Below are 17,972 nucleotides of genomic sequence, written 5' to 3'. Positions count from 1 at the left end.
CGCAGATAAGGGGCACGCTCCTGGCTCCAGCAGACAGCATCCCCGTGAGATTCCTGCTCTGGAGAAAGCAAGCATCCTAGGAAGGACAGGATCACACGCAGAGCAAAGAAGGGATGTCATCACAAGCGTTCCAACGCTGTAAGACCCAGGAATACATTCATAAAGGCAACGTGCAGGTGTGGGGAAGTGCTGCTCTTCCCATGGCTCCTCTTCCAGGAAGAGGAGCTGAAAGACCCTATGCATGAGCCCAATTTAGACCCAAAGGATGGATCATGCTGGTGTTTGACCTGAGCAATCTCTGCAATCAGCTTCAAATAAAAAAATTAGGACACGACACGTGGCCAGGCGTAGCCTGGGGAATTCTGCTCTAGCTCCTCTCCCGCTGTCCTTCTCTTGGCCACTGAGAGCCAGGCTCAGGAGCCGCGAAGTTCAGCCTGCAACGCTCCAGTTCAACCTGAACGGTTAATCTTCTTAGATTATAATTCACTTTAATCTGCAGTCTGTCTCCTGGTGGTTCCCCAATGTCAAAGCAAGGACACGCACAGCCCACGTGTGGCCAGCGGTGGCCTTCAACTGTGCAGATGCTCCGGTGCTCCTGCCTTGCTGACTGCACCTGCTAAAATCTTTGCTAGGGATTTCCAGAGAGAACAGGCTGACTGCTCCCTGAGCTCTGGCTGCAGCCTTACAGAAGTGGTGCTGAGGACTTGCCCAGGCACGAGCTCTGCCTGGCCCAGGGTCACAGAAGAGTAGATCCTGAGGCAACTCAGCAAGCACAGTCCTGCAAAGAGGTGACACACTAAGTGGCAAGCAAAGTGACACACCGAGGCAGAAGACCTTGACACTACTTTCCGTGTTAGACCGACCCGACAGCACGACCATTCTACTAGATCATTCGTTGAGGTTTCAGTCTGTTCACCCCTGGAACAGAGACTGTGGTGCCTGTGGCTGGAAAAACCCAAAGGCTCGTACACCTGGTGAGACAGCCCCAAACACACCACCCACCCCTTCCTCAGAGGAGACATTGTGCACTAGTTATGGGTTTCCCCCACTGCTGAAGGGGATTAGCTAGCTCACAATTCCGTGACAGGAAGCTCCCCTGCACAAACAGAAAGGAGCACGGCGGGACTGTCAGGGAGGAACCAGCCCCTGCTCGGCTCGTCCCAGGGCTGTCACAGCACAGGGACCAGCGCCATGGTCTGGGGGTGACAGCCACCAGGACGAGTCAATGAGAGGCCTCCAAATGACCGGGCAGACTGACGTGCGTCACTGCCCAGGGGGTCTGGGACACATTTCGGGATGCAGGGAAGAGCATTTGGGATTGCAGGAAACCAACCAGAGAAACCAGAGTGGAAATCAAGTGATTTCCTTGAGTCACCTCTTCTACTGCTCAGCCACAGTAAAGCCAGCTAAGCCACAGAAAACGAGGTTTGGTGGGTTAGACAGTATCATTTGTGAGATACAGAAACAAATAAATCATGGACAAAGCTCCCGATTCGTTATATCAACTGGCATCGAAAAATCACGTTCCTCTTCCCACATACCCTGCTTTGCACATATTCTTAGAGGATAACGCCATTACTACAGACACTTCTAAGACACTTTCCTGCAGGGACTGTGAGCAGTAAGGCTCCGGGACGATTTGCCAGATCTTCTCAGAGCTCCACGTGGCCCAGGTGGCAGCCGGCAGTTCCGATGTCCCCCCAGGACAAATCTATTTGCATGCAAGCAGCCGCCACAGGGAAATGTCAGCAGGTGCCTGGCACCAACTGAAGTCAGTTAGCTCCTGCACCACTGCCTGCTCTGTGACAGCTCCCAGGAGACACGTTCCTGCCGTGGGACACGGTTCCTCCCTTCTTCCCAAGAAGCCCTGAGAGGCAGCTGCGTGCTCTTTAACAGGAGGCCTGAGAGAGCAGAGCATTGCATACTGCGTTCTTGCAGTGACTACAAGCCTCTGTGTGCTCAAACTGCCCAAGCACACTCACCTGGATGGCTGGGACGAGGGTGAAATACCCGATCAGGATGATCCCAAGCTCTGTGGCCATGTTCTTCATAATTGACCAGCTCTCGTTGCTCAAGCCTGGGGAGAAAACATGCAGAGACAGGTAAAAGGAGACTGTTCACTAGTGAACGGGCGTGAGCAGAGCTTAAATGACTCCTCCCTGGATTACCCTTCTTTAAAATTAGGCACCTATAGTCAACAGACAAAAAGGGCACTTTTAGGCTAAAATTCATCTGACCCATCTTGGATATCTACTTCTAAGCCAAGTAATTGGCCTGTAGGTTCCAATGTGCTTATCAGCTGGGTTATCATCCAGCCCCAGAGCAGTAGTTGGATTATTATCCAACTACACGGGGAGCTGAAGAAAACTCAGCTCACAGAACTGCCTTGATTTAAGCAGTCTGAGGGTACTGAGCAGGACAATGCAGGGATTCAGAAGTTTAAGGAACCAGTGAGTTTTTGAGTCCCGTTTTTGATCTAGGATACAAACCACTCTTATTTTCAAAAGTCAGTATATTTTTCTGGGGATCACTCCAGAATCTCTCTTCCCTCATGTTTATAAATGTCTTTTAAGTTTGCAAACTACATTTATCTGTGGTTTGAGCATACCCAGATCCTTATGCAGCTGCAGAGCATATCTGTAACAGGGAAGATAATTTGGTCACAGACTCAGAACTTCTTATGACCCGTGGACTGCACTTAAAATATTCATGACACGAGAGGACAAGGCACTAAATATCCTTACCAGGAGATACAGCTCTCTCTTACTAACACTTTTTAAAACTTGTTTTGCCAATGCTTCAGTCAAGAATCTAAAAAGCAGTGCCCACAGTTAGAGGCTTACGTTAGTCTTGGAAATAACAAAAATAGTACAAAAGACCCTAAGAACACAGTTGCCGATTCACATTCAACACACCCAGTCCTCGTTTCCTCTACAGACCACAATTAAGATAATTCCCCATCTCCCAGTCTTGGGATTACACCAATTTTTTCTCTCTCAGCATTTTCCCAGAGCAGGTGCATACCTTGGGCAATGCGTAGCTTCACTTCCAGGTCGACGGGCGTAGAGACAACCGACTTGGTGAGGACCAGCACGTTTTCCAGGCCAATCACAACAACCAAGTAGGGAAATATCTCTCTGGGGGAAGCAGAAGAAAAAATGAGAATGAGATCTTTGGTTAAAGAAAGTTAACAGCAAACACTATCCAGTGCTCTTAGCCAAACCCTTTCTTGTACAATATTATTCTGTGGTGAGGTAAGAGGAGTGTATTTCATCTGCTTTGGGCAGATATGAACGTTTTTAAGAAACTGCATGATTTTCTGAAAAATAGCCATTGCAGACAACCACTAAATTTGTGTTAATGCTTCCCAGATCAGGAATCACAGAATCATAGAATATCCAAGTTGGAAGGGACCCACAAGGATCATCAAGTCCAACTCCTGGGTCCCCAAAGGACCAGCCACAGGAGCACCCCAAAGGACAGCTCCCCTCAGAGTCTCTACAACAAAGTCTCCACAAAGAGGTGAAAATCAAAAAGATGGATTTGAGCACCACTGCAACAGACTCAGGAACAGTCATCAAGAGGGCATTATAACACGAGGGTAGGGACCACGTCCCACCACCAGCAATGAAAATCTTGCTAAATCACAGCTTATTACATGAAACAAAACTTTCAAAAACAAACAAAAACCCCTCCCAGTGAAGAGCACAGGCAGGGCCTGCTTCAGATACCGAAGGGGGAAAAGCTTCGGCACCTTGCAGCTGCAGTAAACAGCCAGGTCTCAGGCAGTGAAGGAGACACACGAAGAGGCTTCTCAGTCGAGACGAAATAAAGCGCATGCAGCTCTGTTCTCCAGCACACCAGCGAGCTCAGAAGCCACGACACAGACCACTATGCAATGTACACACGCTTTGGACGTAAACAAACTAAACCCTCCCAGGGATAATGTCTGCCCAAGACTGAATAATACACACTGCAACGGATTTGTCCTTCAGAATATATTCAAGCAGAAGAGAAAGACTACCCAAGGCCACCACTGTGACTTTATCCAACTTGCCTTCTCACTTTTTTCTCTCTTTTAACTACTTACAGCCCAGCTCAGCAGGAGAAGAAGCTGATCCATGCATGGGAGCTGGTAAATCTCTTCATTTCCCTCCAGCTAAACTCAAGCAAGAATAGGGATGTGTCCTTTCAGAGGGTAATCAATTTGTGCTGTGCTGGTGTGTGCAGATCCAACAGGAGAACGTGTGTGCGTGCAGGTACACGCACCCCTTGGCAGATCGCTAAGAGCCAAGACAGCTAAACAACAGGGTTTCAGGAGAACATCTCCTGCTTTCTGCCAGTACCTGCCACAACCCCCAAGGTCCACCTTCCCAAACGCTGCTTTGGATTGCCTACAGCCATCTGACATTGGCTTCAACAAAACTTGCACACGTGGAGCTGTCATCAGCCTGTACCTATCAAGTCCTGCTGGGGGAAAACACCTGTCTGGAATCACTGCTAGCTCAGCTATTTCGTTCCAGTTCCTTGAACAAATGGCAAGCTGAAACAGCACGAGCTCCATTCAAAGCAAAATTTAAAAAAAATCAAAATAACAATAATAATAAAAAACCAAACCACCTCCACACACCCTTCTCCAGGTATCCAAATTGAATTTTAGCTCTAACAATGTGCAACGCATCAGTCCCTTCATCTCCTGTCCAACACCTGCACAGCGAGTGAATTTCCAGGTTGAGTGAAAAACCACAAACACACACAGGGCACTTGGGGGCTACTGCCTGCTCATGTCACAGAACCTAAAATCCAGCCAGTTCAGCTCAGTTCAGGCTTTATCTAAAGGCATTTTCAGTTCATAGCTGGCACCACTCCTCCAAACAGCAGCTTGCAACAGAAGACAGACATGAGAAAACCTCTCTGGAATCCTTAGGGATGGAAATTGCTGGATGATGAGAATGAAACAAGCATAAGGGAGAGGTCTGACGCATGGTGCAGCACAGTCCTGCAGAGTTTATGGTCTGCAAGAGCACGCTCCTGCAGAATCCTGTCCTTACACACAGTCCTGCAAGAAGCGCTCGCTGTCCAGCACCGTTTGCAGACGAGCTGCAGTAAGTCTTTGGATGGCAGTACAAGTGTGCAAAAGGAAACCCGTAATTCTCTCAGCTATGTCCTACTTAACCAGTTGCTTCAACTGCAGAAGATAATTAATTAGTAGTCACAGGTTATCAATTTAAATAGTCCTTGAAGAGTCAGCAGGTTTCATTTTAAATGGCTAGCAGGCTAAGAGCAACCCGACATTGGCTTTTCTTGAAGAGCACTATGAGCTGGTGCGGGTCAAACACGAGCTGTTGGCGCCCTGCAAACTCCAAACCGAAGTTCGCCGCTCCCCACTCTGTGAGGCAGGCGGCAAGAGATCCTTGCTGTACTTTCTGCCATCCAGTGCCGAATGCTGAGAAAGAGCTTCCAGTAGGAAGAGGAAGGAAGAGCATGGATGCCACACCACGTCCATCTACTGAAACACCTACAGATCATTTCTCACTTGGACGCCAGAAGGTGCTGCATCACAGCAAGATCCAGCACCCATCAGTCAACAGAAACACCACCATGAACTCACGAAGAAAACAGATCTCCTCCGACTCCCTGACTCCATGCATGTATGTGAACAGAGAGACTCACAGGTTTACCCAAAGATAAACTTGGAAGCTTTATGGATTCATCACATCAGCCTCTCATATCTAAAATGTAAATGTTCGCATCTGAGCTAGTCAGCTTAGGCCAAAAAATCATATATAAAAAAATTATAATCAATAAAGAGAGGTAGGTCGTCATTTAAGACGATGACTCCTCTAACCCAGCTGAGCTAGCAGCTCGTGGCGGCTGTGCTCTGGAGTCGTTCAGAGGCTTTCACAGTCCCCCAGCTCACTTGTACCCCACTTCAGCAAACTCTGGGCATTCTGCATAACCTACTGTTCAGTCATAAATCCTGGGCAGAGCATGCCACCAATCTCCACTTAGTCTTCTTTTCTGTAAAATAAGACTAATGTCTACCTCACCTATTCTACCTTGCCTTCATTAATATTTGAAATATGCTTTAAGGCAAGGGAAAACTATCAAAGCAAGACAAAAGATGACTGATAATGTTTAAGGTCTACTTTATAATATCATATGGTAGTAATAAGCAGATACTGATCTCTAAGCACCAAGCTCTACTTTAGTACCTTACAAAAATCGGTGGGGGACAGAGGCTTATCGTAAATACAGGTACCATTAAAAACAAACACACCCATATCTAGAAGGCTCTGCTGTAAACAAAACAGATAAAAAAGGTTAAAATTCAGCTCAGAGTTTAACCAAACAAATCTGACTCTGCACCCTGAAGCCGGCCAACCCCTAGCACGTTACCATCGGGTCTAGGACATACCAAGAACACTCTGTCCCCACTCGGGAATCAGATAACAAGAGGGAAAGTGCTCTGGCAGACACTGGGGAATCAGGAAAAGGTCGAAGGATCCCTTGGGTACCTGCAGTCCCAACCCATTCTCTATACGGCTTGCTCACATATTAATGCCACTTTCATCTCATCCAGATCTTTCTTGCTTTCAGCGTGATCCCACCTGCAAAAACTGTTGAGAACTGAAAATTATGAGCATTTAGGAAACGAAAAGGCAGGCCTCAGCTAAAGTGCCTCACTCTCCTTCAGTGTCCAAACGCTTACAGCACTTAGGAGAGGAGCCAGATCAAACCCTGAGGGATCCTTCCCTACGAATTGCATCAAGAAGTACAACCACCATTACTAGCACGTGGCATTGATCTAAAAGAGCAGAATCAACCTGCTAAAAAAACAACTCAATGTCATCAGAAAATAAAAACCTCAGTGTCATCAGAACCTATAACCACAGAACCCAAGCGTCTTTCATCCAATTAAATATCATTTATAAGGTATTGCAAGGGTTAAGTTTCAACACCAAAGGAAATCGTCTGTGCAATCATTTTAAGGCAAAGATTTTTTGCAGGAAAACTACTTTAAGAAACAAGAACTGATTAACTGTCTTGCCTGCGGGAGGAATAACTGAATTAGTTTAGCCCTTATGTGTGACAACAGTAATGCTGACAGTAGACAAAAGCCTTGGTCACCGCACTAACTAAAACCAGATTGAGCCAAGATAGGATGCCCCCCAATGTATCTGCATCCAAATACTGTTTTTACTTGAATTACAATTGTAAACTTCCAGTAGATCCCATCTTGATCTGGTCTTGATCCATAATCAAGGCTCTTAGTTACCACAGAAGTAAAAACAGGAACAAATAATTAAATAATTTAGTTTTTGAAGTCAATTATTCGTAGCTCTTCTAGGCTCCTCAGAATTCCTCCATCTAGGTCTGGCTCCTGGTAAACTATCACCAGCACTGAGAAAACCTCCCTCATGGTCAAACTTTGTATTGTTCCGGTGGTATATGGCTGGAAGGAGGAGTTGAGAAGAAAATCGATGGGTATGTCCTTAATTACTTAGGAAAGGGATCAGAAAAATCAAAAGAAAGATTCCGAATTGAACTTTAATTAATGGTGCTCTCAGGTGTTTTCAACTTGACACAAATATGAGTGGTAGTAACCACATCAAAAGGCCAAACACCAACGTGTGCAGGAGCCCCAGCCAAAAGAAAAGCTGACAAATGTCAGAGATGGGTGCAAAGTTACCAGCTGGCCTCCAGGCACAAACAGTGCAGCTCTGCCATTCTGAAAGATTCTTCTGAGCTAACCTAAGACCAAGCAACGAGCGCTTCTGGATGCTAGGACAAGTCACTGCAGGAGGAAGATATGCGGGAGCCTGCTCAGCTGCCAGGAAATCGTATTTATAATTAAGACATTGTCCCAGTAATACCTTTTGCTTTAGGCTGAAAGAGCCAAATGCTAAGCAATAAGGCATCTCCAGGAAGACTGGGACCCAGTCAAATCTTTTTGCTGGACAGACAAAAACCACAAGGTCCTTCAGCTCAAGAAGTCTGTTTATAATTTTACACAGTAGTGTGTAAACACTATCATGTAAGCTTATATGAAGAATACTAGATCTTAAAGGCTAAGCATTGAGCAGCTGTTTTCAAATGATTTCTCCTCCATCTGCCCTTGTCTGGGAAGAGGTTTGGTGCTGGGAACATACCCTCCATTAAGAGTAGGGGTCAAACCAAACAGCGTGCACAGCCCAACTGACATAAGCAGAGAGCTGAGCACCGTGACGACAGCTGCCAGTGCCAGGCCCCATTTCGATTTCACCATGTCAATCTTCCCTGAAAAACAGAATGCAAAGTCTCTGTTACGAAGCGAAAGAAAACGACATATTAATAAAAAGTCAAGAAGGGATCCTCATCCCGACTTATTTCTGCAGGTACTTTACTAGCTGCAGCCCAGAAATAATGGCAGTTCAATGTCTGAAAGGCAGATCCCACAGCCTCCCAGTACCTAAGAACTGTTACAAGGACGGGACAGAAGACGTGGCTTGCGGCTTATACTGGCTCCAGTACAGCACTGCAGGGGCATGAAAAAAGGAACTTAAATATGGCTGGTAAGGTCTAAATCCACAAGCTCAGAACATGTATTTGATCTACATGACCACAAATTAGTCTGTCCAAATTGGAAAAAGCATCACTACTACAGCATTTAAAGCTGTGTAAGACAGGGAACACCTCAGAATATACCACAACGAGTAGCACCACTTTGTCTAAGAGGAACAAATCAGCAGAAATCAGATCAACAAGACTACTAATTCTCTACCTGACAGTTCACGGTAAAACTTCAACATCACATTTGCTGCTGAAACAGGAGGAACTGCAGTGCTATGAATGGAACTTGTTTTTCCCATAGGTAGCCCTGGAAAGGTCCCCCACCACCCGTCCCTTACATATGTACAGCTGTCAGGTATATATATATATATATATATATATATATAGGTGGCTTATTAGCTTGCTCTGCTCTCTAGGCTCTCCACCCCACAAACCTACGTGTGGAGAAGTAGATGTAAGCAAAGAGGATAATATAGGTGGTGACGAGGGGTATCAGCTCAGCGATGCCAATCTCCTCCTTGAAGTGGACATGCACGATGTTCTCCTCTCGCAGCGTGCAGTTGGGGCTGGGATGCAGCAGCTTGAGGCGGGAACGGAGGCTGCTGAGGAACCTGACGTGAAAAGCAGGCAGGTTGTCACTCACGCTGTACCCAACAACCAGCAAACAATTCCAAGGAGGAGCTCAATGAGGGCAGAGTACATCTGCACTGTGGCTATCTCCCAGACCTTGATATCTATGAAGATTCAAAAGGTAACTGTGAAGACTCAGCAAAATTATTTAAAGCAAGGGCTCATCATCAACAAAATTTGGCCCTGGGGAACAGAACATCCTGTAGACTCAAACATCTCCTAAATTTTATGTAAGTGCTGCTGATGACAGGCCCTACAGGACAGTCCTTGAGGCTGAAGGGTTCTTGTACGGGCAGCAGCAGGGCAGGTTTCGACTCCTGTGCTACCAATTTTGTCCTAGGCATTCCTCGGGGAAATCTGTGCAGCACTGAGCAGATCATTTAGTCCTCAGATCTGCTCAAACCAAGGCAGCTTTGCCAACACTGCCAGAGGGGCTTCACAGTTGGTACCAGTTGAATTACTGCTTTCTGGGAAGCAAAACACTCAAACTCCATGCACCGGGAACTGGGTCAAAACAGACCTACTGGGCCTTGGCTGCACCAGTTGACAGCTCGGTGTGCAGATGAAGCCATCATCAGAGGAACTCCCACTGGCAGCTTTGGGTTTTATATTTACTATTTTTTATAAAGAAAGAAACAGCACTGATACTGCTTTATTTCCCTAAAGCACAGCAAGTTTTCTCCCAAAAGCAGCACTCTGTTTTTCTATAGCACCTTCAGAGGATCCCAAAATACTCTAAAGCACAAGAAAATGGAGATTAAACAAAAACATAGCAATAATCAGAGCAGAGAAAACAGCGAACTTGACAAGAAAAGACTAAGGGATCCCTAAGGTAAAAATAGCACAGCTAAAGCTCCCTACCTGGAATCGTATCGCTGGAGGCCCAGCGTGACAGTATACGATACCACTCGCTTCCTATTGTACAGGTTCACCCCGCTGTATTTTCCAGGGAGTCCAAACAACAGATCTGCAAAAACACAGCGTGAACAAAACATTACGATAACAGAAAAGGAGACAAAAAAGATTCATTGTGAAGAATGTTGAATAAGGACTATTATTCTTAGGAAGCACCTTCTCAGTGCTCTGTGCAGATACTATCAATCTGTATGAACACCTGATGCAGGGAAATAAAGATGGAGCATCTCTTCTCAGTGGAGCCCAGTGACAAGACAAGAGGCAATGGGAACAAATTAAAATATGGGATGTTTTCTGAAACATAGTGAAAAACTTACTTCCTGTGGTGGCTGGCTATCCTCATCTTCTTCCTGATCTGGCAGCCCATAGCAGATGATGGTTTGTCCTCTAATCCTAACCTATAAACTCTCAGATTGCTCATCATCTGTCCTGAAGCAAAGCTCCAGGCACTCCAGCTGTACAAAGGGCAACTCTCCCTCCTCATCCTCCCAGCCTGTCCTTGACGAGGAGCCTGTGTCCACCCCCAGCAGCACTCCAGGACTGCGAGCTGCCCCACCTCACCTCTGTGATCCCAATGAGATCGTGGCCCTCCAGCTGCACACACCCCTAATTCCTCCTATTTGTTCCCCACGCTGTGTGTCCAGGCACTTCAAGTGGGCACCCAATTTGTACTTCAAAGACAGGCATTACCTTTAAGGATGCAGCCGAAAAACCCTGGAACATTTGTTTTTGTGCATGCCTGTGTGGGACTTGAGACAGAGGTTCCAGGAAGTATTGCATCGCAAAGGACTATTAAATGTCTCTCCTGTTAATCTGGTGTGCTGAACGAAGGCTTAAAGAAAATTATGCATAATGATGAACACTACCTCCACTTCCAGGAATTCCCAGGATATTGTGGACCTCTACCTTGTTTGTGAATGAGCTGTCAAAGAAAGGTTCCATGTGCTCCAAACCACAGCGTGCATACGTTATGGATGCTCAAAAAATAACCATTAAAACAAACTTGCTTTATGGATAAAAAGCCCCTTTTCAGACAGAGCTGTCATATTACAAGCTTCCTGTACCTATCTACGAAATTTCTTTAAATCTACAAAATTCCTTTAAAAATCTATGAAATTCCTTTGACAATGGAGGAACAGCATTTCCTCTGGCCTTGTTGAACTACGAAACAGTATGACCCCAGACATGGTCAGACTTATTTTTTTAATTAAGAAAGCAAAAATACTTCCATGAGATCCAGTGTCATCTCGGGGTAGATGCAGGCAAACGACAGCAAAAGCACAAGAGGGAGCAGGATGAATGTTTGTTTGTCTGTGACAATGAGACAGTCTTTGAATACAATAGACAATAGCACGAGGGAAAAAGGCTAGAGCACACGTAGAGTTAAGAGGAACGAAAAGACTTGGACGATTTACCTGTTATTTTTACACCTATAGAAAGGGGGCTTCTTTGGCACTTCAGCCTCTTACCTTTGAGAGTAGCTGATGTCTGTAGAGTCTTTGGTTCATGCTGGTGGATGGTTTTGATAATATCTGGGTCAGCGTTAAATCGCTCTCGGTCATTCTGCCAGAAGTTCCCTGGAGACAGTAACAGACAGCCATGCTCGGGGAGCAGATTCCGCAGCTTCTTGAGGCCAGGAAGAAGGTCCGTAACCTGAAGGCAAACTTCCTCCAAGCTCTTGACACCAGAACTGAAATGCAAACAAAGATTAGACACTGCTGTGCATGTTACAACTTCCACAGATAGGCAGAGCTGCTGAGATGAATACCCCAAGGACCTCCATCGCCACGTTACCGCTCTTGTCCTAATAACAAAGGATCGGGAGCCTTGGGCCACAGACCGGGACCTCACCGTAATAGTGTGCAAACTCCAGAACCCTGTTATCATTTCTCTGCATGCTTTCTGGCCACATAGCTTTCCCTGTTCACCCATCCTAGATGCCACAAGTTTCAGTTCCACGTTTCAGATACCTCCAGTCTACAGAGAAACTGGCTCCCTTGAACTCTTCTTAAAAGACCTTCAACTCTTCTGCATATTTCTTTCCACGTATGTTGAATGCCTGAGGTGGATTATTTAAGGTGTAGAATTGTTCCAGAACTTCCTGTTAGCACAATTACATAATCCTTATCAACTATTAACTCAGGAAAGACTCAGCTTGGGCTTCCAATAGCATCTGACTGTGACTGCTCAGTTACAAAACCCATCAGCACACCATTTGGCCAGACAAGCCAGAGCAGCTGATCCAAAAGAGAACACTTCCCTCAGCATGGCATGGGCAACCACAGGGGTTTGCGCAACAAGAGTATATTTAACAAAGGCTAATTTAAGACATTGGAGGCCAGTTTTCCCTGGCTTCAGCCCCACGGATTACAGAGAAGGTGTTGGAGAACTATTTTAAAATGCCTTCTCTAGAGGATTTTTTTCTATCGTGACTGCAGAGAGAAAATATGGAACCCAACCGACGATGACTGAGTTATGACTTTGTCAGCACTCCCTCCAGAATCTGTATCTTGTTTTGTATCTGTATTATAGGACAAGCTACCTAGAAAAGTCACATCTGTCAAGACAAAGTACTAGATAATATGCTAGAAAATACTGTGTTTATAGAAACAGAAGTTTTCTGAAAGAGAACCCAAAAGAACTGATGCTGTGATGCCTCCGATAATAGCTCCAGGCAGAGTAAGAAGACTATTGTTTTATATCTAGGCTTTAACTAACTTTGAAACATAACAGCAATAGCAGTTTATACTGCACGAAAGCCTGTAAAAGTTCTTATTTGTGAAGCAAGTGCGTGCAGCCAATGTGCCCAGCAGTACGTTGTAGATTCAGAGACAAATACCAAAAATAATGAATGGAGCCAATGCCTGCTACACTACAACAAATTTCAGGTCGCTTCTGACGTCACAAATGACTGCTCACAGTTTCAACAACGTTATAGCTGACGAAAATATAATCACTTTGTGTTTCCTGTCCAGTTGTCAGCAATCGTCAGCTGCTTCTGTCCCACCTTAGTATAAAAGTATGCTTTTTTCTTGATTTTAAGAAAATCAGCTGCACTTAACTTTGACACTGACGAAAGCAACTGACGGGAAGGAACTTCATAATGACTTCTGGGGTAATTTCAGAATTTATCTGAAAGCTCGATGTTTCTTGAAATATGCAAGTCTGACACCAAATGGAAGACCTTATCCCAGGTCTGAGTGCCTAAATCACTACCTAGCCTTTTTCTTCTGGTGGCCGTGTAAGTTTAATTTTGCTTCCACACTGCCTCATTGCTCATCAAGGGTAACACAGCAAGGGGAGACAATGAGCAGATGACACACATACCAGGAGCAAGTTGTTTCTCACCTGTAATTGGCAACTATATCCAGATACTATCTAAAGTTAAACATGTGATAAAGGAAGACATGAAAACAGAAAGAATGTCAGTGCCAAGACTTTGAGAGCTGCTAGCAAAAGCTCTATATTTAACAGCATGAGTGGCATTTCTAAATATTATCAGAGAGCAGACAGCTGTCTCACAAGGATTGGTTTTAAAAAAGGACAAATCATCAGGTAGAGTGGTTAAGTGAACACTCAAAAATGAAGCAATGAAGGATGCTGCCAGGAAAGGAGGAAACGAACAAAGAGCAGATGTTCCCTAGCTATGTGAATTAGAGGACAAAGAATGAAGAAAGCTCCTGGCTAAAAAGCTAGGGGATGATCAAAGACTCTAGTCTCACCATTTTTCACCACACTTGGCCTGTTCTCAGTATCATTATTCTCACTGAACAAAGAGAGAAAAAGGAGGGAAAGCCCTTCTGTCCTCGGAAAGTAAACCAGCCAAGAACTTGTCAACAAATAAAAACTTAGAGCTCAAAGGGAAACATATTATAAAAAATAGAAGCAAATTAATATGTGTAAAATGTATTCTTGGTTTTCAAAGTGCGAATATGCCAAACTAATCGGAGTGGTCCTTTTTTCTTTTTTTTTTTGATACTTGACTTCTTAGATGAGGAAAGCACAGCAGATCTCATCTACTCAGGCCCAATAAGGCTTTTGATGCAGCACCATGCAGAAAATGCTTTAGTTCACAGGAAAGACAGAAGTTAGCACAAAAAATGTAATTCAGTAAAGAAATGGGTTAACAGGAAAATGGCCATGGGGCTGCTGAAAGGACAACCGCTGGTCTTGAAGAAAACAAAATGGAATTTTTCACGGACAGCTCAGAGAACCAGTATTTATGTTTTTATTAAAAACCTTGGAATAAGATATAGAGACATCTGTCAAGGACACAAAATAAAGCAACACTGCTAACACAGCAAGGGAACAGAGTATCTGAAATGGATGTTGTAAGGGCTGGGCTAAATTTAATACCATTTCTATTAACTGTACAAAGTGCAAGGCCGTGTACTTGGGAACTAAAAAAAAGATTTTCTGCTATCAGGTAGGAGCTCATCAGCTGGAAATGATAAAAAGAGAGACAGACATGGAGGCATCAATCAATCACTTGACAAATGCTGATGTGATTGGCCATGAAAAAGGGATTTGCAATCTCACTGTATTTCAGAAAAGTCATTTCCATGGAAAATAAGGCACAAAAGAGACTTCAGTGAGAATCCTGTGTAGAGTTCTCATCTCCCCTGTTCAGGGAAGACACTAAGAACAGTGCAGGGAAGAGCAACCAGGTTGACAAAGTGAACACAGAACCATCTTAACTGTGTAAGCTGAGAGTTTCCTACATTTAGTTTAACAAACAAGGATTCGGGGTGGGGAGAATGAGTTTTCCCAGTAAATATCTGGAAGCAGAGGAGAGCTATTTTTGCACGAAGGCTGTGTCAGGACAAAACCAAGCAGGTATAAACTAGTCCTAAACACAGCCAAAAGTGGAAAGTCAGGAGAAGGTTCCTGACCATGCAAAATTGTATAAGAGCTTCACAATAGGCATGGTGGGGTCAAATGAACTTGCTTTAATATAAGCCTCACATGCTTATGAAAAGGATTATGTTAAAATGCTGTCAGCTATAAAAGGTATAACCTCAGAGGACCGTTCCAGACTTCTGCCTAAGACTCTGACCAGAGGGTTCCTGACAATTATCAGTAATTAAAGAACAGGCAAGTTCTCTAGCAGGAAAGCTAAAGTGCTGTACCTGCAGGAGGGATATGCCATCACTGCTCAGCAGTGACCTCTCATTTTATTTTGAGAATCTGACACATTCAAAGCCAATAATCAGATTTAGTAGGAATAATTTAGAAGACGGGTGTGCACAACAGTGGGTGGGTCTGCCTCGTCCACAACTCTTAACAAACAGTAACTACCTGTCTCTCAGGGCATGGTTTCTGATCTCCTCCACTAGCTGGAAGACGCGGGACAGCGGTGAACGAAACACATCAACGGCAAGGAAGTTCTTCTGCCATGGGGAGACGGTAGCTTTCACAAAGATCTGCTGAATGTAGGCCACAGGAGCACCAACATACTGTGGGGAAAACCAGAGGGAGAACGAAAACACATGGTGAGTGGGAAGCTGCTTAGCAGAATTAGCTCACAGCTTGGCAAGCTTTCAGGAAGGGGTTTGCCAGACTATATTTTTCTTTCCCAAGTTAGAGGTGAAGCATGGCAGTAGTAACCTAAGGAGAACAAAAAGAGTCTGTTTCTCACAGAGGCAAAATGCCACTGACCATTTTGTCATCGGTATATTGTGCTTCTGTGTGAGGCAGAGGCTCCCAGATCCTGCTGAATTTGGTACTGGAAGGAAAGCAGCAGTGGGGACTCGCTGCCTCTCACAGATGCCTCTCCCACACGGTGGTTCCCCCCAACCTGTGCTGACCCTGCTGTGTGCCGTTTAATTTTTCTTGGTCTGTGTGCCCAGGCTGATGTCCCCTGCTCTAGGGGCTGCAGTGCTGGCAGAACTTTGGGCTCAATTAGCAGAACTAGGCAACGAAGCAGGAGATTTAATCAGCCAGCATCAACCTGAGATAACAGCATAAAGCAAAAAGCTTCTCGGTTGAAATGGTATCAATCACAATGAGAAGAGCACACATGGAGAGAGTGGAGAGCTGGAGGCATCAAAAACATTAAGCCAACAGCCAATTTCCGCTTCACAGAGACCTTGGAATGAAAAGGAACAATGGGGTTACAAAGCATCATTTTACAATTGGTTCCTGATGTCCTGGACCTGTTATCAGCCTTCCTGGAAAGCATCAGGGCTCCATCCTGTTCATGCAAAATAAATATTAATTTCTTACCCCTGAACATAAGTCGAGTTTACCTGTATGATATGTACCAGTCAACTGGTTGCTGCTCAAGGGAGACTGCATGCCTTCATATGGCATTATGAAACTGGGGCATTATCCTAGAACCCTTCATTAAATGTATGTAAAACCTAGTAACACTTTATAAGATGTACTGCTTGCCTTAGGACAAAGTTATCCGTGTTAATCCTTGAAAAACGGGCCCTTAAACAGCATTTCACAACTTTCATAGAATCATGGAAAGGTTTGGGTTGGAAGGGACCTTAAAAGTCATCCAACTCCAACCCCTGCCATGCCCAGGGCCCCCTGCCCCCAGCCCAGGCTGCCCCCAGCCCCATCCAGCCTGGCCTCGGGCACTGCCAGGGATGGGGCACCCACAGCTCCTGGGGGCAGCCTGCGCCAGGCCTCACCGCCCTCACTGTGACAGATTTTGAGTATCTAACCTAAATCTGTCTTCTTTTAGCTTAAAGCCGTCACCCCGTGTCCTATCCCTACACCCCCTGCCCAAGAGTCCCTCCCCAGCCCTCCTGCAGCCCCTGCAGGCACTGAAGGCCGCTGTGAGGTCTCCCCGCAGCCTTCTCTTCTCCAGGCTGAACAACCCCAACTCCCTCGGCCTCTCCTCACAGCAGAGCTGCTCCAGCTCCTGGATCATTTTCATGCCCACACCGAAATCGTACCCAGTCAGGGCGCTCGCTGAGGTCTCCTTGCTGCAAGACCGGGTCTGGAGAGGGTGGAAAGTAATCCTTCACGGGGGTGCTGTACTCCACGGGTCCCGTTCCAGGTAACGGCAGCTTAAGCAGCGGGTAGCTATGGTGAAGACAGAAGTGAGAAATGTGCTTTTTTTTTTTTTTTAACTAGGCTTTTAAACAGTCTTCCAGAAGAGCCCAAAGAATGGATGAGTAAAATGAGCCCACCCCACCTTAAACTTATCTCTGCACAATAGGAGACACAGTCACAATAAAACAGGGCTTCAGCTCTCATAATAACAGATTTATGTATTTCTCCAACGCACAAGAGAAGTGGTCTTCCTCTCTTGGAAAGGGATGAGTAGGAATCTTGGGAGAAGAAGGAGGCAAGTTCTCCTTGCAGGAACGCACCTAAATTATTCATTATCACCTAAAAGTCAGTAGTGCTAAAGTACAGCCATCAACTATCCCACAGCCTGCACAGAACTGAGATGATTATTGTATTGAGGTGGCTACTTTCCTGATCCAAACCCCATCCTAATCACCTGGTTTTCCTCATTAAAATCTGAGCCGTTTCCAGTATTTGTCGCTAACTTCATTTCACCAGCAGCAGCCAGACACCAAAGCAGCTATGTGATATTTATCTTCCTGCTCCTTGGCTCCTACGACCTTCGGGTCACCGCAGCAGCTATTGCACAATAAATACATGAAACTAGCTCAAAACTGAGATACTGTAGTTTCGGAGAGTTTAGGATAGCAGTTTTAGCTTCAGAGGTCTCTAAAGTCACTAAAACCATGTCAGGAAAAAGCAATATTGCTGTTACAGGGACAATGCCCGGCGAGTTGGAAGGGGAAGGGCCGAAACAGAGCGGAGATCCCAGCTCCAGGCCAGATCCAGCTCCTGGTGCCCAATGCACCATGAGCTATCAGGGCTCCCTTGTCTGGCGTAGCTGTCAG

The 17,972-nt window shown here is 45.4% G+C and overlaps 1 protein-coding gene across 1 annotated transcript in view; it reads right to left on the bottom strand.

Moving 5' to 3' along the window:
- The window catches only part of SCAP (SREBF chaperone), a 54,424-nt gene that overhangs the window by 12,647 nt on the left and 23,805 nt on the right, over positions 1-17,972 (bottom strand). The window contains exons 3-10 of the mRNA XM_035554515.1: positions 17,007-17,136; positions 15,397-15,554; positions 11,568-11,788; positions 10,045-10,150; positions 8,992-9,164; positions 8,154-8,280; positions 3,025-3,137; positions 1,983-2,077 (exon numbers count right to left, since the gene is read on the bottom strand). Coding sequence (XP_035410408.1) covers positions 1,983-2,077; positions 3,025-3,137; positions 8,154-8,280; positions 8,992-9,164; positions 10,045-10,150; positions 11,568-11,788; positions 15,397-15,554; positions 17,007-17,136 — 1,123 coding nt within the window. The remainder of the gene's footprint in view (positions 1-1,982; positions 2,078-3,024; positions 3,138-8,153; positions 8,281-8,991; positions 9,165-10,044; positions 10,151-11,567; positions 11,789-15,396; positions 15,555-17,006; positions 17,137-17,972) is intronic.

The sequence above is a fragment of the Cygnus atratus genome, chromosome 2 (assembly GCF_013377495.2).
Source record: "Cygnus atratus isolate AKBS03 ecotype Queensland, Australia chromosome 2, CAtr_DNAZoo_HiC_assembly, whole genome shotgun sequence".
NCBI classification, from domain to species: domain Eukaryota; kingdom Metazoa; phylum Chordata; class Aves; order Anseriformes; family Anatidae; genus Cygnus; species Cygnus atratus.
Note: the sequence above shows the minus strand (reverse complement) of the source record. Positions and strands in the feature narration are given on the sequence as shown.